Source organism: Oreochromis aureus, linkage group 7, assembly GCF_013358895.1.
Source record: "Oreochromis aureus strain Israel breed Guangdong linkage group 7, ZZ_aureus, whole genome shotgun sequence".
Classification (NCBI taxonomy): Eukaryota; Metazoa; Chordata; class Actinopteri; order Cichliformes; family Cichlidae; genus Oreochromis; species Oreochromis aureus.
Genome location: NC_052948.1, coordinates 58095273 through 58123106, shown reverse-complemented (window position 1 = coordinate 58123106; position 27834 = coordinate 58095273). Strand labels below are relative to the sequence as shown.

The window sequence follows — 27834 nt, the reverse complement described above, 5'->3', positions numbered from 1 at the left end:
TGACCGAAGGAGCGGCAGCCTGTGGCGCACTTGGCGGCTCACTGAGACAGCGCAACGGGACTCCGTGGATGGACAAATTCAGTAGTGGACTTCCTTCACTGACAAGATTAAGACGGGATTCGTATTGCTCAGCTTTTCTTCTTAACAAAGGCTCACTACAACCGTCGCATTTGAACAGGATTTCTCACCCTGGGAGTGCGAGGCAAAGGGACTTTGGAGGTACGTGTGTACCTGCGTAATATTGTAGCCGACGTGGTGAGGACCAAATTGATAGCCTGGGAGTGAGGTCATTTGTGAAAAGTGAAAACGCTGATTTTCTGGCAGATTTTCATCTTTGAGGACTGAAACTGTATTTTAAGATTAAATGTAAAATTAGTTTTGATTTGCATTTAGAGTTAAATACTTAGTTGTGTGGTTGTTGTAGGGTTTTAAGGGCTATGAATGGTTATGCCAAAGAGCGCACTCACAGAGAGAATAGTGCCATTTGCGTGTTCTTGGATGCAGATTTTAATCTTTTGAGCTTTCAATTTGGGACATAAAGGTGTGATTGTTTTACTGTCTGTGAGTGTGTGTGTGTGTGTGTGTGTGTGTGTGTGTGTGAGAGAGAGAGAGAGAGAGTTCCTGCATGTGCTCGTGTGTGCAGCTGTGCCTTGAGCTGTCCGGCATTACTTTCGGTTTCGTTAGGTGCGGAGGGTATTTCTTGCTACAGCGGTGCTTTTTTTCTTTCTTTTCTTGTTCTTTGTCTTTAAAAAACAAAAAAAGAAAAGAGAATCTTACATGAGAGTGGGACAGTATGGGCGTATTGACAAGCCTGAGTTATACAATCAGTGGCGACATCTCAAAACCCTTGCAGCAGTTGTCACAGCCTAGATTGTGAAGGATAGAGGAGCCTTATCGATCTCAGAGAGGTGCTTGGGCCCTCACAGCACAAGTAGCCTGCAGCTAAACTGCACAAATAACTGCGTCAGATACATTTCAACACTGCAACAAACAGGAGAGGTGTGTGAGTAAAAGGTGACTTATCTTTTGTGCCATGCACTGACTATTTTTCCAGCGGTTGGTTAAGTAATTTGTTGATATTTGAAGCAACGGATGGGCTCAATGCCACAATCCTCTAAATGCTGGTGACATATTTTACCACCAGGGAAGTCACTGAGGTGTGATGTGAGACTGAGGAATGCTGCAATGGATGTAACAAAGGTTTTATCATCAGGTTGTGAAAGATAAGGATGAGGAGGAAGGTGAGAGGAAAAGGTTATAAAAAGACACTCAAACTATGCATAATTCCCGCAAATATAGTTACCCGTGAAATTCTTTTAATGCCTTTCTCAGGCCTGAAGTAGACACGCTAAAGCATGCTGAGAAAATGTATTAGTGATTTTACAGATTAGAAGCTCTGTGTTTAGCCACAGAAAAAAGATATTAGATAGAGCCTTACCAAACTTGGCCTGAAATGTTTCTAATATTCTGATATTTTTTTCCTGTCTACGAAAGCGGCAAAGCAGCAATGGGAGGCAGGTGGGACTTAAATCTGAGTCACTACATTGGAGCTGTAAGGCATACGGGCACTTGCTCAACCGGTGTGTCAAACTGGCATCTTGCACCACCCCTGTTATTTATATACTGAATTTAATTTAATATATCAGACATGCACACGCAGGAGTTCTTGAAAAACCTTGTCTTTCATTGGAACAGCTAATGAGGAGATTGGTCTTCAGTGATGATGGCTGTTTGCAGTTTGTGCTGATTTTCCGAGTATTTCTGAGCATGGATGCTGGTGTCGCTTTATGAGTGGTCTGAAATGAAGTTCACCTCTGTCCAAGTGCAGTATGCAGCAAATGTGTGTACAAAGTACCGTAAGAAATCGAAAGTGTATTTTTTGTAAATGCGTAAGTGTGTAAACTTTAGCTTGAGTTTGGTTGACAGTATGTTCGGTCTTATAAGCACCCGAATGTTTCTGAAAATTATTACTTTAAAGCTCACCAAAGGGCAAACAAAAATTATACAGCACACTTTTCTGTTTGAAGAAAATTGAACAAATTTTTCATTATTTTCACAGAGAGGCTTATAATGAGCATCTGGACCTGGAATGATGGCTGTAATTTGGTTTTTGCAAGAGAGTCTCTGGTATAGCGTGAGCTTTTATCTGCTTTGAAATAAACTCCACTTAGCATATAATTTCCCTCCATCATCTTATCAGAACAAATGGCCTTAGAGTTCTCATTGAGATACCGTGCTCTCTGGAAATTGAATGTTTAGTGTTTAACGGCCCTTTCTGTTTGCTTGATGGCAAATTGATGGCAGCTGCTTCTGTCACTTGATACATTTTGGCCGAGGCCTGTTGACCACATGAGTCCAAAAGTCAGGAAGATTTGAAATAGTTTCTACTGACTTTTCTCTGTGTTGTTTGATGTGTCACACTGTAATAATACTCCACCACTTGGAATCTTTGCCAACACAGCAGGATTTGCTTTGACAGTTTAATTTATTTATTTTTGAACTAATAGATTTTGCCTGTGTGTTTGAAAATTTGTTTATGCAAAGGACTGAAATAGAAATGTAAATTTACAGTCATAACTTTATATATATACACAGCTTTGACATACATTTGGGAATCACCATGTTAAGCAATATCTACCCAGACATTACATTTGGTTCCATTTTCACCAACTTGACTAAGTACCACAAACACAGAGCAGCTGGCCGTGTGGGTTAGTCATCCTTGCCACACAGGGCTCTAGTTTTGTAACCTCTACAAGAAGCTTAACTTTCACATTGTGAGATGATCGGGGGTGACGCAGCACAAAAACACTACTTTCGGACTTCATTGTGTTGGACTCTTTTAAAGCACATAAACCCAGTGCAAGCATTTGGCTAAATAGCCATGCTAGGAAAGCTTTACAACTGGCAGTGAAAGTCACTTGGTGAGGTCCAGGACTTTGATCTAGACTAAAATATCTCAATATCTTTTGAATGGAGTGCCATGAGATGCTATGAAACAACTTCCCGGTTATGTTGGTCAGATCTTTCATTTGCCCTGGAACACATCCCAGTATTTAATATATAGCTTTGAACAAAGTAAAAGTTTTGGGCACTCTTGGTTACTTTTAAAGTTCAACCTGTCATTGCTCTAAAAAAGCTTTCCCTGCACAGACACTTCATGCTTTTCATGATTCTTCCTGGAAGTAAAATACTGGACTGAGGTTGGGACCTCTGACTGAACTGCTTTGATCGGCTTGTCTGGGATCATTGTCTTGTGGGAAAACAGATGTACTCAGTGTCAGTTTTCTTGTAGGTTCAGAGCTCTTGTGTGCAGTGTTACAGTGTGATTAATTGGCTGATTATAGAGATTTCTTTTTAACATTTTCGCCTCGTTGCTCCTTAAAAACAATTGTTACTACTGCTGTTTGCACTGTCTCTTTATCATAAACTTGTTTAGCTAGTTGGATATTGTGTGCAGCCTTTGCTAAGCTAAGTAAATATTAGATATTAGGTCATGTGTATGTGTACTGTTTGTTTAGAGCAGCAGCTAATTTTCTTGTTACACTAGCTGTCAGTTGTCACCAAGCTAAGCCAAGCAGCAGCTGTTGAACTTGCTTTCTGGTTATACGAGGGGTGTGTGAAGTAAAAAGGGAAATCAGGAAATAAAATGTGACATTGTGGAATAAAAGAGCAACATTATGAATGAAACATAAAGATAACTGAAGTTGCGTGTAAGACCCGAAGCCATTCCTACAAACCTTTTTATGACTACAGATAAACATGTGAAAACATTTAGTAATTTTTGGTTTTAAATCTTAATTTCTAATGCTCGACTGCTTTTTGTTTCCTGTTTCAGATTGTCAACAGCAAGCGCAGCAGCCATTTAAAGGATCTGGATGATCAACAGTGCAATGAGGACCTAAAGTTGGGAGTGAGTCCCACTGAAGGCACAAGAGTTTCAGACCACAGTGTTACTGCAGTGTGCGTGTGGCCCGTCCTATCTGTGTATTTTTACATACTCACTGTGCTGAGTTCAAAGCCCTGTGGAGTGAGGAGAGGACTTAAACCAAAGAGTATGGTTCAGCTGTCCACTGCAGTCTGCCTGCTGGGAGGTAAGAGGCATGTGCAAGTGTGTGTGTTGAGCTTGTTTTTGTGTGTTTTCCTGAGTCAAAAAAGGAGTTGTTCCTGTTCAAAGTTTGCAGACAGCTGGAGGGGCTTTCTGTGCAGATATGCGATGACGGTATGAGACACAGTGAAACTAGAAGGGAAAATGACCATGGCCTCACTGTTTTTGTACTTTGCTCGTATCCTACTGTTGTGTGTTTTTCTTTCACTCCCTCTAGGTCTGACTCACTTATTTTCATAGACGATGATTGGTCAGAGTTTTGTGGGATGATGACATCTTTTAATCAAATAATATTAGTAAGAGTAGGTTTATCACAGTTACTAAGGTAAAGAATTGCATTTTTTTTTAGCAGAGTGAATCCCTGCAGACACCTGCAGGTAGAAGAAAGGATGCCTTTCTTCATTTTAGGCCTTCATACTGTGTTAAAGCACGGTGTTGTGTGCGTGCTTTGTCTGACGTGTGGGAACTTGATTAAGGTTTGTTTGTTGGCATGTGTTGCAAAAGAACCACGAAACTTAGAACTAGAGCTGGGCGATAAAACGATAACGATATGTATTGCGAAATAACTTTTTCTCGATAGAAAAATTAAACTATTGCGATAGGCCTCATCTCTCTTGTCCTCTTAAAAAAACAAAAAGAACAGCCAATCCAAATTAAGTAGCTCAGAGCCGAACCAATCACAGCCGCAGCGTCACATCACGTGACTTGTTACGTACAGCACAAGCGCCAAGGCGCATGTGTATTTGTTTTTGCAGCCGTGCAGCCCGGGTAATGAAGGAAATGAGTTTGCCGACTAGAGAAAAATCAACCGAGAGCGTGAGCGAAGGTTACCGAAGAAAAAACAGATGATGGTTCCAATGCCAGAGAGCTTGTCGAACGGAAGGGCCACAGAAGTTCCGAAGTGTGAAGGTATTTCGGCTATTTCAAGTCTGACCAAAAACAGAGTAGCGCGCACTGTAAATTGTGCCGAAAGCAAGTCTGGAAATACAATAAAGCGGTGCATGCTCAATCTCTGACTGAAAGCGCTAATTCGTCATTGGGCTTTTGTCAGACTAAAGTAACTGTTAAAACTGTTTGAAAAGCTAAGCTATACAACAAGGAGAGATTGAGAATTTCCTTTTAGTTCTCAGTTTATTTGATAATGACAAAAGTTAGTCAATTTTGTCTGTTCTTCTGTAAAACAAACTAAGATTTATTTTTAGAATTAATATTTTGTTTCTAAGTGGAATTGACAATTTAGTGGTCTGTTTTGTTTGTTCTATTTTGAAACTTAAACGCTTTAGCGGCTGCCTTTTGTGTAGTTTGCAATATTTGCCTTTATTTATCTGAAACTGAAGTCTCATGTTCCTTAAGTACATCTACCCTGTTGAACTTATTATGGGAAATGAATATTTTAATTAAAACAAGCTGCTAATTATTTCACATTTTACTTGTGAGCAACGGCACATTTAAATCTTACAAATATAGTTATTCCGGCTTATATCGTGATATATATCGTTATCGCCTGAAATGAAAAAAACATATCGTGATATGAAAAAATCTTATATCGCCCAGCTCTACTTAGAACAGTGTGTTTCTATAACATATCGTTCCACTCGGTGATTGCAGGAAGTAGTGGCACACTAGCAAGGCAGTGACCAGTTCCACATTTGAAATACAAGTTTGCATTTAATCGCCGATGCCCTCATAGATTTGCATTTATTTGACATGATGTCACAGGATTTGGCTGGGGGATTGTAAGGTTGCTCTCTGCCCAGTGGCCAAACAGTCTCATCTGCTTTCGTGGCACATTTCCAGACACATTTCGTGCCCAGACATCATGATGTATGAGATAATGTTTAGATTGGGATGCCTGAAGAATTTGTATCTGGATTTTTTTCTATTTCCTGATGCAAATATTTTGATTGACTGTAAAATACACTCGGTATACATGTAAAGCATCATTTGCTAGCTGTAAAGGTGAGCTGATGCATACAGTGTAAACCTAAATAGAGTTGCAAATAGCCATTGTTGATTATTGCGTGTCTTGCATAAGGTTATAATGCTATTAAAACCTACTTACCTTTTCATGTCTGTTTTTTCCCGTGTTATGGGTTAAAAAACTGCAACATCAATTTTAAATACTATTTGTCAGTTTCTTTTTGTGAACAATAACCAAAAAGGTCTTCAGGGTCACAGCCCTTATGTCAAACTTGTCTATCTGTGATTAATGCTAACGTCAAATACCCACTGCATTCCTTGCAATCAAAGCCCAATCCTGGTTGCATCATGGGTGGGCCACGTGTCTGGAGTCATTAACTCACAAATACTATTTCTCTACCAGAAATGCTTATGAAAACCTATTGGTCATCCTGATTTTACCATCCTGATTTTGAGGAGATTGGCTGTATTGTATCAGGTTAATAAGACCTGTAAATAGTCAGACATTCAATTTGTTTTTGTTTGTCTGAGAATGAATACTCCTGAGACAGCCGAGGAGATTAGCTGAGATGGCAAATGACCCCAGGCTAACCTGACACCTGACCTGACTTTTTTGGGAGAACTGCTTAAATTACGAACACTGCTTGAGAGTCACATGTAGACACTCACACTTATGTATACTTGTGAAGAACTTACAGAGGAAGTGTGAAAATCGTGAAACTTTTCTAAGATTTACTTTGCAGGTGTTCCTTGAAATCCTTTGTAAAGTGCTCATGTGGGTTTGCTGCAAACCAAAAAAAGCATTGCGTCTCTGGAAAATAGAGCATTGCCTGAGAATGCACGTGTCAGAACCACAATTGTTACCACTTTGGTCATTTGGTAATCAACAAAAGCAAACTGCATACTTTGAGAAGGTGTGCAGAAAACATTAGAATATGCCCAAAGTCAAAATTTTATAAAAGACCCAGTAAATATGTTTCAATTGCATGAAAATTAATGCAGAAAAGTGGTAAATTGGTACATATGTATCTATAAATGGATTCTGTTGATCATACTGGAAATTAGGAAACATATAAGGATGAATTCTCAAATTTAAAGTACCATGCAAGTAGGTTTACTCGTTTTTATCATTAAAAAGTAGAGCAGTCATAAATCAAAAGAATACATTTACCTTAAATATAAATATGTATGTATGTGTCCATATCTAGATACAAATACATAACAGAACATCCTTCCTGGCACACAAAAAAAAACAACAGCAAAGAAAAAAGATGGGTGAATTTATCCAGTTTTAGATTATGCTTCATCAGCATTTTTAAGCAATACACTGACTAGCTAAATGCATGTCAAGCTCTTCTTTTAGAATACCATTCTCTTCAGTTTCCTTGCACCCTGGGGCCCATGTCCACCACCTGCAGGCATTTTACAACCACAAGTGATATATGTTCAGCTTTCATCTGCCCTGCCAACCTTGTAATTGATATGTAGTCCTTATAATAAATGGGTTTTAGATGCATTACAGCAACTAGAAAAAAAATGCAGACGAATTCTAACTCGATCTCAGGTGATGGATTTACTACAATTTATCGCCAAAGCAGTCGGACATCTGTCTCCTATTGGCTTTGTATGTCCCTGTAGTAATATCAGAACACGGTGTTGTGTGCAGGGAACCTTTACATGTTTCCTGATCACAGTAAAATACTCCAGGTACCTTATTGTAATGTAATTTTATTTAACAAAACGGAATAAATTATTCAAATAGCTGTCACTAAGTTTCAGGTTTGCTATGATTTTGTACTTGGTCAAAATGAAAAGACATTGATGTCTGCCTGGATGCTGAGTGTACTGTTTAGCTGCAGTTAAAAATTGTTAGTACAAAATTTAAGTAGTAACACTTCAAGCTTCATGTTGTGTAAAAGCAGTTAAACGGAGGAGTTGCAATAGAGAGAAATGGGGAACTGTCAAGACTTCATTATTAAAGCATAAACATCATCAAATGTTTGACAACGGCTAAAAGGAAAAGATTCTTCAAGGCTAAGCTGCTGAAGATATCACTTATTGTAGTTGTAATTAACTGACTATTAGAAATTATGAGAATTGATAGCTAGTTAAACCAGTTTTATGTATTTTTACAGTGCCAGCATATACAGTCTGTGCTTCAACCTCTTCTAGTGCAAACACCCGAATGTTGCAAGAGGGACAGATGACATCTGGTAAAATCTGTGTGGTTTCTCAGTGTTTTGATGTAGAAAATGAAAACATGGTTGTATATAGACTGTGTGCAACCCTAGCCACGCTCTGAATGTTTGCTTACTGACATCCTAGTTAATTATTGTTAATTTAAATTCCTTTAGTGGCAGGAACACTTATGTTCATCCTAGACTGTAGCTGAAGACTTGCTGTCACAGCACACATCAGAGGGTAGTGTGTTATCCTTTTCAGCCACAACTTTGCTGAGGTAAACAGTGCACACACCTTTCCCATTGCTTGACTAAACCCCATAATGCTTCCAAATAGTGACAGAAACATTTTCCTTTCTTTACAAATTATTCAAAACCAACCAACAAACAAAAAAGACTGTGGGCAGTTTATAATTGAAACCATAAGAGATGGACCCCTAGTGTCATGCATTACGATATCTGTCCCCATTACAGCATCGTGTTATCAGGTTAATAGGAGGAGGAATGTTTGTATTTTTGACTGAAAATGAAAGTCATACCTTTAGATTTTTTAAATCTCCTGGCTTATTTTAAGCCCCCGGGTTACCAGTAGGTTACTGGTACCTGCTGGTAAACTGGCCCAGAATCCCTGACCTAGAATCTTCTTACTGTGAGGCAGCCTGCACTGTCATTAATTAAAATGCTTGTTTATAGGATTTTGGAAGAAACCTGGGGTCACCGAGCCCCTGGAATGTGGGGATTTTGGTGCAGAGAGCTGGTTCATTAAAAGAACTCTGAAAAAAAAAAAAATATTATTGTTATATAAAAACATGTCCCCACGATCTTGACAACATGGAAAAAAGCCAGTTTTGATTGAATGGACCAGACTCTGACTGTTAAACTAGTATAAGGGTTAGCTGTTAACCTTCTAGTGTGCAATCTAATTGCATACCATTATTAAGGAGCATTCACATTTTAAACTTGGAAAGACCTCAAGCAAATACTCAAGGGTTCCTTGGCCATGACTGTGGGAAGCTTGAAGGTGATTGTAGCCTAACAGTTCTCATGCTCAGGAATGCTTTATACTTGGTAATATACAAGGCACTCTGTCAGAGGAGTCAGGACTTTTTGGCTTATGTATGTAAACGTCCAGTCATAGATATAGTATGTTTTAAATTTAGGTTTTGGCTCATCCAAACAGAATGCATGGAAGTATAAGAGTTTAAAAACATAGCATAGCATAGCATAGCATAGCTTAGTATGGCATGGCATAGCTTAGCATAGCATTGTTTTATTTTTCCACTTAAAAGTCTCTGAGATTTGTTAAAACTCTTTTGAAGGATTGCAAAGTTACACTTTGGTAGGTTAGGCAGTGCAGATGTTTGTTTCACATGATATGAAGTTACAAGCATTTTAAAACATTTCATTAATAACAAAAACTCATGAGTACATCACAGTAACACTTAACTGAATATAAAACTTTGGTGTACATTTTGTTATTAAAATAGATCAAACTAAGCCACAATTGTCACATAGATGAATAGATGTAAGAGTGAGAGTCTAACTGTAGTAAAGTTGGGATTATACATATCCGCAGACTTGGACAGGACGCCTTTAAACACCGACAAGAAGTCATTCCTGTTAAGCTGGGTGAGAACTGTGTCACTGACAGCAGAGGTGATTGTCTCAAAGTTTACAACTTTGTGAAACGCACCACAGCTTGATCCAGAGGTATCCCAGGAGATTACAGAAGCATATATTGTGTTTTTTTCTCTCTCTCTCTTTTTTTTAAACAGAAATCAGGTCAAGCTTTACAGAGTAGATAAGGACAGCTGGAAGTCAGACAAAAGAACGCAACTGAGAATCTGATTAATTTAAAGAACTCATGCAAACTAAGCAATCTGCTTAGTATTTGTGTGGGCATGATGTCACAGACTTGCGTGTGAGGTATTCTCAGGGTCATCAAGATTTGAGGGTTGAAAAGAAGATTTTGTTATATCTTGGTGAAGTTAAAGGCTACAGCTTGTGGTGGTGAACAGGCCTACGTGGAGATTGGAGGTCTGATTGAGGCTTACGAGATGGAGAAATGCCAAGATGTCCAGGAAAGTTGACGGAAGAGAAGATGGGTTGTTTTTCTGATTTACTAAGGTCTATAGACTTTAAATTAATCGTTGGACTTTTACGTGCATAAGTACACAAATGAAGTGCCAAAAAGTTGAGTAGTCAGGGTAGAAATGCTGCAGAGCTTGATCTGTCAGGTGTGCAGGCTCCTTGCAGAGCTGGTGATGATTGAGTGTCAAGAACAGTGAAAGCTGGGGGCCATGAGAAACAAGGAAGTAGGAAAAAACACATACATGCCTCAGTAATGGGGTAGAAGGATACACGCAATATCACAAAGACAACTGTTGCTTGCTGTTTAACTCAAAGACACTGTAGGTGTGACCCACACATAAACAGACAGCACCTTTCTCAGAAATGAATAGATAACAAAAACCAACAATATTGACAGTCTATAATTATATGGTCCAAAAAAGGTGAAGCTGAAGCTTCAACCTGTAATGGCTCAAACAACTTCCATTAAAAAATGAAAGCAAAAACATCAAGATGAAAAAAGAAAGTATTTTTTACAATAAAGACTTTTTATATTTAAAGATTATACTAACCTGGAGAAGATTTGGTAAATGTTTTCAGTACTTCACTTTAGCGTTCTTGGTAATAATTGATTTTGCTTTGTTCATTACATTTGATTAGGCAATCTACCAACTCGTATAACTAAAGAGCCTTTAACAAAGAGTGGAGTTGTTGTTTGTCTATAAGTAGTTCTTTATCTTAAACGCTGACTCATTAAAGTTCTCATAATAAACTGCTGTATCGCTTAAAGTAGGAAGTTCCTGGGTTCAGCTCAGGCCTTTTGCTTTTGAAACCTCTCATTGTGTGTTCACAGATGTTTCTTCCCGCAATTCAAAGACATGCAAACTTACAAACTCTAACCTGCCTTTGAATATCAGTGTGAATGTTTGTCCTTGTGTTTTATCGCTGTGATGTCCAGGGGCATGGTCCAGCTTATTTCCTCTTCCTTCAGAATTTCTTTGATGGGGTCCAGCTGTGCAGCAACTGAATAGGATAAGTGGGAGTAGAAGTGGATGATTGAGAAATTACGTTTGGGAACACACTGTGTCAACCATAGACATTTGCCTTCTTGATGCTTTTCCAAAATCGTGGTACTTTTCCAAGATCAGGGAAATCAGGTGATATGAGCTTTCTTATTGGAACTAACACTGGGAGCCACAGTATTCCAGTTTCAGTTCTTATCTTATCTACACTGTAGCTTACTCATTTTAGGGGCATTATGGTACTTTCCGTGCAGCTGAACCCATGTAAGGCTTAATTTTGTCGATGAACTGGGAGACTTGTGTTCATTGTGTTCTAAAGTGGTGACTTCACTAATTGGCCCAAATTAGAATGGCATCAACGGGAAAAGCAATGACGTAAGTGATGACAGTTTTAGTCTGATAACCTGTCTCAGTTTGGATATTTCCATTATTACACTTCATTTTAGTGCATGGATTTCAGTGGGATATTGTCATCTCTCAAGCTGGTAACTGCAAACTTATTGGTAAATTCTGATTTCAGCAAAGTCAAATAAAAAGGCCCCAAATAGAGCGTAGAACTGCCTTAAGGGGGGTTCAGTCTAATTTATTGGTAATTTAATGGTGGGCTAACAATGGTGGGTTTGAATTTCATCACCTAGAAGTGCAGCACTCATTTATGTCTTCTTGCTCATTGAAATGATAGTTTGTGCTGTTTTTTTCCCAGTTGGTGTGGTTTTGAAAATAAATGAGCATTTAAAATATTAAAAATTGCTTTATTGTAAAAAGCTATTAATGTAACAGTTAGTAAGTCTTGTTAAGGCTTTTACATTGAATGCACTGCCTGTTGTCACCTATGCTTGCAGTCAGATATCATTTACTACACTATCATTAAGAGACTATGAACAGTTCCATAAAAATGGTCTGTGTTCGACTCGAATGTACTTAAACATTCGAGTAGAAAGTGATAATTGGTAGAAGTGGAGCATAAACTTTGTTAAATTTACAGTAATTTACTGTAACAGAACAAACAAGGAGGAATCGACTTTAAGTTGTCTTAAAAATGATAATAGTCCATAATAACTTCTTTTTTTAGACCATAAGTACATAAGCACAAGCATTAGTTTTGCATACAAACCTGATGTTCTGTGATGGATGACACATGTGGAGAATATTGTGGTCCAAGGAGCAAAGTAATAAAGTGTCTCTAAACAGCAAAAGGTACTTCAGGCATTAGTCTGGTAATGCTTTAATAGTGTTTGCAGTGAATGGAGTTCATTTAGGGGACCACTCACATTACACAACCTGCTGGGTTTCTACTGTCTGCTACTGTAAGGCAAACCTGTTTTGATCAATAGCTGTGTATTCATTTTGGATTCAGAGCCAACAGAGTGAAACTAAATCTTAAAGTCAGCAGGGTACTACACTAGCCAAAAATGAAACAGTAGAAATTAATCCAATGAGTTTCACACACACAGGCAGAACACAAGCATTCCCTTGTGAATAGCACCAACATGTGTTGACATGTAGGTTCAGATACAGGAGCACATTTTATGAACCATGTACACCCTCTTCTAAGTCATTTAGAAGGAAAGCGCAAGGACAATGATGACGTACTCAACAACTGTCTGAATAGAGTTTAAAGGATGCAGGTGTGATTATTCAAGCCAAAGGAATTCTGTAGTATGTGGCTTTTATATGCCTCATTTCTTTTCCTGAGCATTGTACCTTGAAAGGATTTGAGACTGAGAGAAGATTCTGGAACTGGCACATGCACAAACGCATGCACATGCAGTGGAGTCAAGCATCCATATGGTTCTTTTCATAGAATATGTCAGATTTTGAGAACTTCATTTTAATCTCTGACAGTAGAGAAAGTCACCTTTTTTTTTTCTTGCAGAATAACCCGAGTAGAGGTTCACACAAAACATGCTAAGACAAACTAGATAAATCATTTCCTAAGAGACCTTGGGACCTTTCCTTTATGATCACCAGAAGGTGTAAGTTTTCATTTACCCGGGGGGCTTTTTTAACAGCTATCAGATGGATAAAAAATAAAAAAATATTTGTTTTGAAGCTGTACAAGAGAACAAGCTGGAAGATCACATGGAAAGAATAACCTTACTCACTAAAATAAGTTTAAGTCTAGTAAAACCAAGATTTAAGGAGTGCCTTCAAGTGCTGTTTTTTCAAATAGTTTTACAGTAAAGTTGCATTTGCCTTTCTGTGAAACCTTTTAGGACTGGATTATCCCCTAAGCTATAGAAAATCATTGAAGGTTTACATGTTTAAAACAACAATGCATCATCCCCACAAAGCAAGTACCTTGACTGTAGTGTCTCACTTAAATCCTCCATTATATGTCTGTATTCATCCTATTACAGTAACCTGTTACTTTGTAATTTGTTAAACCAACACTGTCCTTTTGTACATATTTAACAAGAGGTATGCTAATTTGTATTTGTCTTTACCCTGTGACCAAGAACATACTGTACAGACTTAAAACAGGCTGCCTCTTTGCAGTGGGGCCACGCTCACCATGTTATTAAGACTAATCATCTTGTCTGTTCCTTGCTGTTGGCTGCCCTGTGAACTTTCTTAAATCGTGGCTAAAATGCGACCCTGTGCTGAGAGTTAAGTTGTTTGCCTTTCTCATGAAAGTGGCTTTCTAAACAGGTGACCCAACCGTTCACGCTGAGGCTATAAATGAAGATGGATGTATAAAAACAGCTGTGTTCATTAAAGGCTTTGAATATATGACGTGACTGTAGACTCTTATGACAGTGTCGCCATTCAGGTATGCTGCGTATATTCATCAGTGTATCAGATCATGTGATTTTAGAGTTATAAAGTATTACTCAACCAAGTGACATGACAGAGTACACTTTGCTCCACAACTAATTGGAGCTTTTACAGCTGTCATATTGGTATTATGACATCCAAACATCTACTGTCTTAGAAGTCCTACTAGTTTAAAACCACTAAGGCCAAAGTTGATTTTGATTCATGTAAAAAAAAAAAAAAAGACAAACAAGTATGTTCATTTTTTATGAATAATAAAACATATATTTATTGTTCTTCTTCTTCGCAAACAACATATTCATTACATAAGACAAAGTAATACGTTACGAGCACTATTAGCATCACTGTATGATTAACACGTGTTTAGAGATATCCATGACAACACATTGCAGCGACCCCCAAAGAGCCACTGCACTAAAAATGTTTAGCACAATTTATTTACAGACAACAGCGTACACATATATGTAATGTAGACGTAATTTTGTCATGCTTTTTGACATTAGCCACTACACATAAGACATATAACTCGCAAGTACCTGAGTTTCATAAAAGTAATTTTAAAAATATGTGTAGATGTTGATATTTCTGGTACCCTATGCAGTTTATATTTAATTAAACTAGGAGCAGTTAAGCAACAGAAATACATATGCCATGGTCATTGTAGTAAGATGGTAATTATTATACCCTACACAGTATTAGTTAGTTTGTTTCATTATTATTATTATTATTATTATTATTATTATTATTGTTGTTGTTGTTATTATATTTGTGTTATTATTATGATGATGATGATGATGATTATTGTTATTATATTTGTGTTAGTATTATTATTATTAGTAGTATTGTTGTTGTTGTTGTTGTTGTCAGGACATGGACAAAAACAATAATCTCATAAATGAAAGGATACCTTATACCAGGTTTTGCTACCAGTCTAATTCCCATCTGCTCAGACCCTTTCTCAGGCACACACAGTTGTCATTGATGAGGATCCCTAACTCCAACCATAACCAAAACTCTAACTATAGACAATCAGTACATATGACGTTTTGTTTGTGTTATTTTCCTAAGTTAGAAAACAAAGAATGAAATAACCAGATTATCCCATCAAATGATGAAAATATAATAAATCTGGGTGATAAAAGGTAGGAAAAAATCTAGACCTCGTTAATGCTGAATGTGCAGTTATTTATATTAATCCATTCTTTTGCATGATATGAAAAGAAATGGGCTTAAATGAAAAGGGTGGCTGGCCTTGATGCTATTCTCATCTGTTTTGAGCAGAGTTGTGCAGATTGGTTTAATGGTGCATGTGCATCAGTGTGAACTGTTTTAAAAACAAACATCTGAGTACTAGTTTAGATCCTGAAAATGTAACATCTTTGGTGTTGTCTAAGATATCACAGTGGTGATAGCATTGTGGTTTCCAGTCCAATACCACATGAGCCTATTAAGTAAGCTCTTTGTTTTAACTTGAGACCAACAGGCGACACATATGTTGACAGAACGAAGTATCACATGTATGAAAACACATGCCTGATACTTTGTCACAGAGTGAGTTTCTAATAATTCTGAAAATAGCTACATGTATACAGCATCTCAGTGTGTTACTCATCTTCTTGATGTGCTCTCTAAGATATTTAACTTCCTCTGTTAAAATTTAAATGTTAACTGATCATGTAAAAGAGTCACACTGGGAGCAGAGAAACATACGCACATGCACAAAAATATTGCACATGCAGTCCTCTTCTGATCTATATTAGCCTCGCTTTAAATTTGACGCATACAAACTGCATCTGAAGAATTTCAGCAGAGCCCTGTGAAAGGGCGTTGTAAAGAAATTAACTGTACAGTTAATCTCGTGCTGTGTCACTCTTGTTTTCATAGGCCTGTTTTTGATAGCTCCCGTTCTGATGGCCCCAACGCACTCCAGTATGTGCACACCACTGAGGACGATCAACGACAGCCTCAGCCACAGACGACAGTACATGGTGAGACACTGATGTCTGCAGGCATGTGGTGTGGGGTCAGTGATGCAGGGTTTAGAGGAAAATGTAATTATTCTGACTTCTTCCTAATTTGGGACAAACTCCAAAAAACGTGTTCTTACAGTTCCCATAATGAAACTTGATATCACTGGCATCTAAATCCATGTGGGCTCAGAACTTGTATGTGCATGACAAAAATGCTGCAATGTAAATTAGCAAGTTTTTTTAAACAAAACATAGGTAAACAGATTATTTATCAAGTGACTGACCCGCATGGGGACGTAATTAGACCATTTATATCTTCCCTATGTGGGCAAAAACATCTAAAATCTAAAATCTAAATTTCTACCATGTGTCAGGTCAAATAGTAAATTTCTATGAAACATAAAAGAAGTAAGTTGAGTTGCAAAATCTATGTGTGGTAATTTTTGTCTCTCGCTTTTTCTTTCCTTTACAGAAACACAACTTCCCCATCGAGTACACCATCAAGGTTCATAATCGGGAAATATTTAGACTGTCAAATATCAGCAGAATGGTAAAGTCATAAGACAACCTCTGTTTTCTATATGAATCTTTTGACTTTCTTTAATTAAAAGTTGAAGGTCTTCCTATAGAAGGTCTTCCTAATAAAGTCTGTGTCTGAATGGTGATGTGATGAGTTTGTCTTTTTCCTCTTTTTCCTTCATCAGAGGTTAAGAACAGAGGGGTTGAATGAGCTGGTTCTCCAGAGGCTGTGGTTTCAAGTGTATCAAGGTGTTTTAAAAAAGGTAAGAACAGAGCTGTTACTAGTGGAACCTGTTTGTGTTGCTGGTTGCTCTGAAATGCGGATGTCTGGTATATCATTTGGTTTGTCTAAGAAGAGCTGATGAGAGACTGCTGGGGCCATCGTTTTTCAGTGGGAATTGAGCCACACATGCCAAATCTCATACCTAAACACCCATGTTTACAGCCCATTAAACTAATTAGACATTTAATTGGGTGTAGACAAATGCATGACGCTCTAGTTAGTCTCAATTTACAGTAATGCTGCAGGGATATAAAACTTTTTGCTTTGGAATTATTTATACCCCTGTTTCTTTTATAAAATGTATTCATGCCCATAGTCTTTTCGGTAACTTGTTCTTGTACATGTCAGAGGAGGGGCGAGAGGGGCCTTCAAGATAATTTAGTTTTCCTAAGTTAACTTTATGGCTGAGAAGGCGGGCTGCTGAAAAAATAAACACACAAAAGGAAAACAGATTTTTCTACCCTGAGGTAACTCATAGCACCGAATCAAGGCAGTCATGTGGTGACTAGAGACCAAAGAATGCCAATGCAATTTTGATTTGTGGCTTCGGCAGGCAAAATAAGAATTGGCTGCAGAAACTGGGTGGGTGCCAGGTTGAGCTGATTCTAACTTTGATGGAAAGCGGTTAAAGAAACTACCAGTGCGAGCAAAGGTTCACATGACTGACATGTGAAGGGGATGCAGAGCCTGGAAAACCTGGTGCCATCCTGTTTAGCTACATAGCAGTGTAGCTTGAGATGTGGAAAAAGCTTAAAGTCCAGATTACATGAGAATGTGTGCTTGTTGTTTGAAACAAACATACTGTCAGGACAAAGTAAAAGAGGCAACTTCCACCTCTTAGTGGTGAACAGAAAATATCAGTAAAATATCTCCACACTGAGTATAAAAGGCTTCATGTCATGCCAAAGAAACATCCATGAAATAAATGAAATCTGTGAATTTCACGCCATTTTATTCATATTTCAGGACCACAGACAGCTCACGGTCTTCTTTTTCAGCATGCTGTTCAGTGAACTGGCATATCAATTGCTGCTTACGCTGAACACAGAAAGACAAGTGACTACACACAGACTTGGCTGTAGAACTTTTTAATTTAAAAAAATCAAATTCAGCAACCATAACACGTACAATGCAAACAAGCATCAATATCGTTTTTGTGGGGCATGTGCAGTATGCGCTTGTGGTCCGGGACAGATTTTTGGCTGATCCTCGATTAGAAGAGCAGATGATGAAGTTTACATCATGCCGACCCATTGGAAGCACAAATGAGCTTTAACTTTGCAAGCTAGCTCAGACAGTCCATCTGAGACCTTGACTTTTTATCAGGTTCACATGACAAACTTCTCTCACAACATCAATCCAACACACCCTGTCATTTAAGCAGAATTTTTGGTTCAGTCTTTTGCTGCATGCCTGTACATGCCGCTCAGGTTACCACCCTTGCAACCACCCTTATCAAACCCCTTCAGGCTGCTTTGTTACCCACATGACATTCATACAATTATGAAATGTTTAGGAAAATTTGGAAAGATTTTGTGCTTGAGTAACATGAACTAAACCTTCTGTGGGAAAACACTGTCCACCTCTTGCCTACTGTGCTATAAAACTGAAAGCTCAACACCACCTGTTCCTGTTCAGGGCTTCGATGCTTTTACGTTTGGAGGGGATCCAGTTTCTACAAGCACTGTCAGAGTGGCAGTGGCTTTGGCTGGTGGATCTGTTTTTGTTTTAGTTAGCACTTTAAATTTTTTATTTTATTTTATATGTAAACCATGGACATAATGGGCACCCTTTCAGGTGTGTTGAACTAGTGATTAGTCCTACCTCACCAGCCTTGCTACCTCAGTACTACTGTGTGTTTAAAGGTTTGCCCAGAGCCTTGGAGATTCTAATCTATGAATCTTTGGACTGCTAGTTCATTTTGTGAATCTCTTATAAATAACACTGATAGTGTTCCGGTAATAATAGTTCATAATAACTGGTTACATTTTCCCTTAACACTGTGTAGCATTTAATTATTTTATTTTAAACACTTTATGCACTTTGAAAGAAGCTTTTGGGAAATACTTAACATTTTTGATTTTGCTAACATTTCCCTGCTGAACAAATCAACACCTTTAATGCTGTATAAACTAAAGTCAAGTTGAATTTTTAGATCCTCTGGGTTTTGCCAACGAGACATCCTTCACGTCCTTACACAGCCGAGTTGGAAAGACGCTTCAAGGATGCTCAGGCAGTCTTTATGCAGTCACATCCTGCTCAGGTAAGTTTCTATACAGCATGCGTACCAGAGCTACAGTTGGTGTTCGTTAATAATGTTGCTTTGATTGTATTTGTTAATATTTAGAACCTGGGTCTGTTCTATGTTGTAGTGTTTAGTCAAAAGTAAACATTCCAGGCCTGTTTATTCTGTTTAGACAGCTTACTAAACATCTGGCAATTTAGATGAATTTCTATATCTGTCCTGCCTGTAAGTTTAGTTTAGTTAACATCCCCATTAGCCGCAGCAGCACAGCAGATATACTTCCTATTAAGCCTTGTGGCTTTGAGTTGCAGCAGACAGTAGGTGAAGAAATCTGACCAAGTCTGTGAACATAGTTACATCCTGTTCCTCTCCTTGTCCACCATTTTCTCTTGTCCTCTTGACTGAGTAAAATGGAACATTTGGTACAGAAGGAGGTTTAAAGGTGACCTGTCATATTTTCCAGTATCATATTTTTATTCTTGGACCTTACATAAGCCCCAAACCACCCACATTTCATTATATTGGGTAGGAAAATGGAAAATAGGTGCACCAACCTATTGAAACATGAGTAAATATACATTGAAATGCAGTATATAAGACAAAAACTGGGTTTGTATAATTCTAATGAGCTCCAAAAAATTGTTTGGTATGACCACCTTTATTTAAAGCTTATTTATTCAAAGCCTTCTTTGGATTTTGGCTGCCTGTTCTTCTGTTTTCTGGCTTCAATAACATTAAATCCTGGGAGACGAATCCATGGCTAAAAGAGTTTCACAGTGTGTTTTTCTGTCCAGGTATGCTCTGGCAGTGTGTTTGGGATTATTTTTTGATGCTGAAAAATCTACCAATCAGATGCTTTCAAGATGGTATTCCATCAAAATCTCAAAAAATCAAAATCAAATTTGGATCAAAATCTCAAAAACAATTTTAACAAGATCTCCAACACCACTGGCTGAAATCCAACCATGACAGAGCCTCCACTGTGTTTTACAGATGACCGTAGACACTCACTGTTGTACCTCTCTGCTGATCTCCTCTGTATGCATTGGTGACGATTTGAACCAATAATGTCACATTTGGATTCATTACTCCAAAAGATCTGGGCTGATTCCAGTCCTTGTGCAATCTGGCATACCTCAGCCTTTCATCGCTGTTTCCCTTCCGTAAAGTGGTTATGTTAGCTATCTAGTGACAGAAACCAAGGAAACTAAACCTAAAAAACAGTCTAGGGGGTCACTTTGCACTTCCTTGGTTGTAGCAATGAGTTTTATGTTAAAAAATATAAGGAAGAAAATATAACTATTCAATTCAATTCAATTCAATTTTATTTATATAGCGCCAAATCACAACAAAAGTCGCCTCAAGGCGCTTTATTTTGTACAGTAGATAGCACAATAATAAATACAGAGAAAACCCAACAATCATATGACCCCTATGAGCAAGCACTTTGGCGACAGTGGGAAGGAAAAACTCCCTTTAACAGGAAGAAACCTCCGGCAGAACCAGGCTCAGGGAGGGGCGGCCATCTGCTGCGACCGGTTGGGGTGAAAGAAGGAAAACAGGATGAAAGACATGCTGTGGAAGAGAGACAGAGATTAATAACAGATATGATTCGATGCAGAGAGGTCTAACAAGGATATATTTTCACTCTCTATCTTTAAAGCAGTCAGTGGTTCTTCATTGTTTGCTGGCTCCACTGAAATGGGAAAATCCACCTGTTAGCTTGTAGAGAACTGTGTAGGAGAGCCTATTTGAGTCAGGTGCACTGGTGGTTCATTCGACCAACAAGCTGAAGTCTGACATTACCCTCTCTGTGTTTTATTTTTTTCTTTTCATGTTCGGTGTACGGACAAAGTGGTGCAATCAGCTTGCATGCCGACAAGATGCGATCAGCACTGTTTTATGTGATCTTCAGCTGTAATTTAACCTCCCAACCAGCTTAAAACATTACAGGTTACTCTATTACAAACATAAGTTTTTTTCTGAAGCATGATCAGAAATCCTAACATCTCTCTGGAGGTCAGTAGGGAAGAAAATCTCCACGTTACAGTTGGGCTTTTTTCCCCTCACTTCAATTTAGAGGTAGCAAAAACCATTGACTAAGGTGAAATAAAGGTTTTTAAACTTAAAATATTTCCACACCAGTATGCCAAAAGAATTATTATAACAAAACCAGTAAATAAGGTTTCCAAAAGCTATATCATGTCTTCCTAGGGGGCTAATGTTTTTTTTGGTCCATCACACACATCAGTCAATCAAATGAAAATGAGAGAAACTGTAAGGTGGCATTAAACATAAAATCTCTTACAGACATGCTGATAGATGTTAGGATTCCTGATCATGCTTCAGTAAGAAACTTAACTATGTTTGTGACTTAACCTGCATACATACGTTATAAACTGGTAAACCCCGATATAACTGGGGGTTGAATTACGCCTTAATACGGCATAAAATAGAGCTGATTGCACGTTGTCAGGATGCATCTCATCTGCTCTTCTCTGACCTGTTTGGTCTGTCCACCTGTCCTTTCAGATAATGTTTGTCTGCTGTAGACAGCTCTTTAGGCCTGTCACTTCTTCTTTTGTCCAACGCTTGTCAAGTCTACTTTCTTTAAGGACACACTTCATATCCCAGGCTTTTCAGTTAATAGATCTTTGGGAATCATCTTGCTGGTGCATAAATGCTGTGTTAGGCCAGTCAGAGTGTGCTATCTTTGACATTTCTTGAACAGGGTCTGGACTGAAAATGACTGAACAAGCAGACTTTGAAAGTCTAGTCCTGATCATTGCTGGATAATGGCTTTGCCATTATAGCTGACCACTATAATAATTGAATGAACTTTCTCCTGTAAGGGTTAGGGTTAGGGCTGAAAGTCACTCTTACTACTGTGGGTATATTTATATTTAATTTTAATCCTTTCACAATTACTAGTTAACCCAATAGTTTATATTTTCCATTAATTAGCTTCCTGTTATATCCAAGCATTGTAAAATTTGAAGATCCGATCTTAATAATTACCAGTCCAAAAGCTTTAAAATTTAAAAACTGCTAAATAAGTGAAGTTGGTGTTAAACAGAATACAAAAAGTTAAAATTCAGGATACTCAATAAATACATAACTGGCAGACCAAGTGAATTTGTTTTCCACAAGTCGGTGTAAAAGGACGGGTTCGAGTTTCCTTTTAAAGGAATCCACACAGTTGGTTAATTTTAGGTTTGCGCTCAGAGCAAAGCGTAGATTAGATACCAGAGCCTCAAAACTCTAATCACCCTGAGACCTTGGGTGGGTGCAAGGCTGGTGTGGACAGATGTGAAGTGTGTGAAATGAAGCTTTGGGAGACAAAAGGTCAACCTGGACAGCTGGCTATAATATGAATTAAAAGCAGTTGCTGGCTTTCTCTGAATGGAAATGCAGTGTTGGGATTTAGAGATTCTTTTCTTGCTGCCATATACTCTGCCTTATGATAAATGCATTAATAACATGTTCTATAGTATTATTTTATCAGTAATATTGTTTACAGGGTTCATATTGCATTGAATATGTTTGTCATCACGTTCATTCTATTCACAGGTAGAGTTCATTCTATACACAATGCATAACTGTGCTTGTTTAGAGTTGATGTTCTATCCAAGAGGGTTTTAAGCTTCACTGGTGAGAGTGTCCAGGTGATACATGTTGAGGGAAGATGAGAACATAGCAGGTTAATTGCATGCATGCTTACAATACACATAAATCTAGTAGCAGGCCTGAGCGAAGGCCCAAGTGTCTTCTGCTTCTTATTTGAGACCTCGCCAATTCAGTCTACTTAGTGATTGATGACGAGGTCCATTATTAGCCCTTAGAGGCCCTGAAGCTTGAAGTTATTACCTTAAAAGGAAGGTGTTATCAAAAGAAGTTATATGTCTGTTTATAGTTATTAGAGATGTACAAGATGTACCCTTGTCTGTAAACAATGACTGGACATAATGTATTTTTGACCTGTATTGGCGTGTATGTGGGGTGTGATCCTCTATGCTATAAAACCAGAACTCAGTGTATTTTGTCAGAGCAAATAAGCCATATGCTGACGGTTGTTCTCCGTTGTCAATAAACTCATCGTTTGATTGCACTTTTCTGGGCCTCCGTCGTTTGTTGTCTGGTCTACAGTTGATCGATCTCGCTTCAGCAGGGATAATGTGGAAAAGATGCGATTTATGGTGATCAATCTTACTCTTTTTAGTTTGTCAAGTAAGCTTTTGTACTATTTTATCAGGTCACGTAAGTGTATACAGACTTTATAGCTGCCAGTCTCACATTCTAAGATAGAAGAGATTTTATTCTAATAACGCCTTATTGATCCCTATTTTTTGATTTGCAAACATTTAGGCTAACTGACTGGCTATGTGTTTGTGTTTGGTGTGTTCAGGTCTTCCAGGAGGACCTTCCAGAAAAAATCCACGACATTTGGGATAGTTTAACGGAAAAACCTGAAAACATGCCAGAGTCTAGTTGGCGATTTGCTACTCCAAAGTCTCTCTTGGACAACTTGTGCCGCACCATGTACTGCCTCTTCAGTGAATGCTTTTCCAACGCAGACGTTCAGGAAGACTGTAAGTATAAGAGAGGAAATGACACTGTAGGCTGTAATTTGTTTAAGAACCATCCCATGTCAGCTTTTAAGTGGGTTCATTTCGTTAAGATGATGTCGGATATAAACTCCCCAAACAGCTCATTACATAATGTCAGTCTTGATGTTAAAGAGGCATCAGCATTTGTTTTTCAGATTTTGGATTAGCTAAGGTTTGCAGATGTTTCCTGTCATACAGGACTAAATATTTTATGAAACTCAGGGATGATAGAGTGGAAGTACATTTTTCAGTAACGTAGACTTTCCAGCAAGGAAGCAAGTGTCAAATTAGACGTCTTATAAGAAGGCTGTGGTTGGGAATCATGACAGTATACACACATTATTTTTTGGGTTCTAGCACCACTGTGTTATGTAAGTGTCCTGCCTGGAACGCCTAGCCAAACTTTTGATGCTCTGAGTTGTCCTGCAGCCTTTGCCAAACCATCTGGATGAACTGTGTCTCAAGATTTTCATAAAGTGAAATGATTAAGCACACACACGCACACAGAAAAACACGGTTTGCATTTAACTTTTGTTTTAAGACTCGCATCAGCAACAACGTTAAAACCACCTGACAAAACAGCACGAGAGGCAGAGTTTTTCACCGGATGACACAACTCCAAAAGGGATTTGTTTCAAAAGGGTCTCGGATCTGTTCTGGCATGATCTTTCACTTGCCTGAAAGAGAAGTTATAGTGTTATACTGATTATGTGGCAATAAAACATGAGGAAAGCTAATGTGTAAACGCCTAAATGAGTTTCTCTTCTCATTTGTTTTTCAGACTGTGAAGTTTCCCATTGGCGGAAAGGCAGGAAGAAAGACATGCAGCCTGAAAGCTGAGAAGACACAAGCGGAGTCACATTGTCCCTAGTGATTAGGGATTAGTATTATTATTTCCCTTGAGCTATAGGGAGATGGGTAAAAGGACAATACACACTGAAACGAGAGTTCAGACCTGATTTGTGAACATCAATAAGTCTTTTCCAAATCTGCTATATAGAGCTAAGATTATCCAGACTTTGCCCTCACAATTCCAACTCTGTGTGTCAAAGCAGATGAAAATTAAAGACATAATATCTCTCAAACCTTTGTGAACCTAAAGGCTTTTTGTTAAATGACATCAAATGAAATTTTGAGTAAAAATGCCAGCTCATTATCTCTTGTCATCCTCTCAGATTAAGATTATAGCGTTTTTGGATCAGATTTGCTCATGTTCACAAATAGCGACTGAACTGATGTGTGGTCAATATTTTATCTAAGGTGGATTCTTTCTAAACAAAGGGTTAATGCTCACCTGCAGCTTTGCCAAACCACTGCTCAAAAAGTGTGCTCCTGCGGGCTTGTGTGGTTCACCTCAGAGGCCAAGGACAGATTGGGAAACTTCAGCTGACTTTGTACATTTGCCAGAATTCGCCTCTTTTGAACATCAGTGTGCTAAAGCAGGAGCAGTGTATATGAACTCCAAGCGTAAATGCAAACTGATAACTACTGGTTTTATTCTACAGTTGTTGACTGTATATTTTTATACAGCTGCCCAGACTGCTTAGCCAAGGCTGTTGAAAAATGTGTGCTCATTTTGGCTCCATTATATGTATTTTTTTCTATATTTTTATTATGCAAAGAATGAGATTGGAAAATGCATTAATCTCCCTCCATCCAACCTATGCATTTTACACTTGCTGTAGATCTCTTATGTTTTTTTTCACGAGGCAACTATTAAATAATTTGAGGACTTACTAGTTAAACAAAGCTCAAATGATTGTTAGCATTTTAAATATGAAGTTACATCACAGTCAGATGTTATTTGCCCCATAGTTAAGTTATATTCTATAAAAATAATAGTAATAATAATAGTAAAAATAATAATAGTAATAATAATTTACACTTCTGTCTATTGTCCATTATCTTGAGTTACCCCTCACAGAACTTTAACTATGAACATGTTGGAAATGCACACAAAGACAGTTGCAAAACCGAAATGTAAAATTCAGCTCAGTGTAGTTGCAACATTAGAAATCTTGTGGGATTGTTCTCAGCATTCAAATCATTTTCAACACATCCATACTGAGATTTAATATCAGGTTCCCCTGCCATTTTCTTTCTGTCAGAGTTAAGAGTTACCCCTTAAACGATTCAAATCGAGGCAAGGTTAGGAGAAGGTAAGGCAAAGAGAAACAGTTTACAGTTTACTACAGAAGTTAGACTTTTGGCTGATAAGCACTGGAAATATGTAAAAAAAAAAAAAAGGAAAATGTAGGCAAGTCAACAAGGTTTTCATGCAATATCACTTAGAGTTTAAACCTTTACACACGGGAACAAGCTTCAAGATGCATTTCAAAGTTCACAAATAGTGTTATGGTGCTTCTTCAGTGGAGTTTTGGACTTAGAGATTCTATTCTACATGTGCAACTATATGATTACTGACTGAAAAAAAACTTTTATGGTAGGCATAGTGCACATAAAACAACAGTTCTGTGGTTACCTCAGCAGCTGGTATTTCTGTTTGGAGTGCCAGTGAAGATTCACTTAAAGGCCCTCTACACAGATATTCAAACACAGTAGTGGACAAAAGTAGTGAAGTAAAAAGAAGTGCAGTTTCAGCTTTCTTCAGGGTGTCTTAATACCCAGAAATCTAGCTTGTTACACGCTTAAATGTTCACACCCTAACCTCTTCTTTGGTAATAATTAACTCTGATTCTCAAAATTGCTAACTAACCAGGGGCTTGGATGTGAACATGTACACTTCAATACAGTAAATGCTTAACATCTGGACTGAGAAAGGTGAGCACCTGCTATGTCAAGGCAACTGTAATGGGTTGCATAGTTTTTTTTTTCCCACACTGGAGCACATCTCTGTGGAATTTTTCTTATCTCTTATTATCAGCCAAACTGCAGTTCGGTCGAAAAAAACCCCCAGCTGGATGAGGTAAAATGAACAGAAAAGTAAGCAAAACAGCAAGCCATTAAAACGAAGCAGCTTATGCTAATATTTTCAGCTCACAACCATCAATTAATTTCAGCTGCCATAGCCATATTTTTAAACTCGGCCATTCAACACATTTAACTACTCAAGGCAAGGGTGAGCAGAAGTTAAAGGGAGTTACCTAAAGGTCATTTGTTCTTATCAGGATTGAAAGCATCCTTCATATTTTCTTGTTGTTTGAGTAAAACTGTCCTTTTTTATGTTTAGTCTGAGATTTCTGCATTCTGTTGTACATGCTTCATTTAATTATTGATGATGGTGACGTTAAGTTGAGGCTAGGTGTTCGAAAGAAATCTTGAGACATACAGAAACATAAAAGAAACATAACAGTAGAAAAAAACAGCAGGCATTCTGGTAGTAATTTCAATGATTTGTGAGGCATATTTGGCTTATTTAGGAAACTTAAACTTTATAAATACAAATAGACTTCCTTTAAAGAGGTTTAATCTCATTAACTAACTCACTATGTTAACAGGTTCTCCCCTGAAGTATAGAAGGCAAACCTTAAACCTGCTTTGAGACAATGCTGAGAAAAGCATTACCATTTGAACTGATATAATGCAGTTCTTTAATGCACAAGTTTCAAGCAGTTAAAAAGAGCAGCGTTTCATAATGTTACAGCAAGAAGGGTGGGGTCAGCCTTTGACACTGTTTGGCACGGTCACTTACCGAACACTATCTGCTCACCCCGTCATGTGCCACTGTTTTCCTTAGACTGTTGTTTTTCCTCATTATACTTTCCATGCACAGCGTTCATTGCTTTCAAATCCCAACATACTGGTTCAGTCAGTTTATGGTGCAACATTCCCATATCCCCTTTATTACGTTAGGGCTGAATGTATTTATTATCATTAGCAATGTTAACAGTTTCAAAAACACACTTGAAATGCCTGTGCAAACATTGCAAAAAAGAACTGGTTTATTGTACCAGCTAGGAGCAGTCATTATCCTTCCCTTTAAGCTTGTTATATTAAAGGATACTGTTTGTTGAAATCAAACATGAAAGAATTTAACTTAAACTAAAATATATATATATATATATATATATATATATATATATATATATATATATATATATATATATATATATATATATATATATATATATATATATATATATATATATATATATATATATATATGATTTAA

At 37.8% G+C, this 27834-nt stretch overlaps 1 protein-coding gene across 3 annotated transcripts; it reads left to right on the top strand.

The window, feature by feature from the left end:
- Window positions 1–27744, top strand: il34 (interleukin 34). Of its 3 annotated transcripts, none has more exons than XM_031734232.2 (8): window positions 1–219; window positions 3839–4094; window positions 15963–16066; window positions 16521–16598; window positions 16753–16830; window positions 19006–19113; window positions 23501–23684; window positions 24484–27743. In XM_031734232.2, the coding sequence occupies exons 2-8, from the start codon at window positions 4058–4060 to the stop codon at window positions 24540–24542; spliced, it is 648 nt and encodes a 215-aa protein (XP_031590092.1). In that variant the 5' UTR covers window positions 1–219; window positions 3839–4057; the 3' UTR covers window positions 24543–27743. The 3 variants fall into 3 exon arrangements, with proteins under 3 accessions (XP_031590092.1, XP_039471359.1, XP_039471360.1); XM_039615425.1 differs by lacking the exon at window positions 1–219 and adding an exon at window positions 680–1014; XM_039615426.1 differs by lacking the exon at window positions 1–219 and adding an exon at window positions 871–999 and having other exon boundaries at window positions 24484–27744.
- The last annotated feature ends 90 nt before the right edge of the window (window positions 27745–27834 follow it).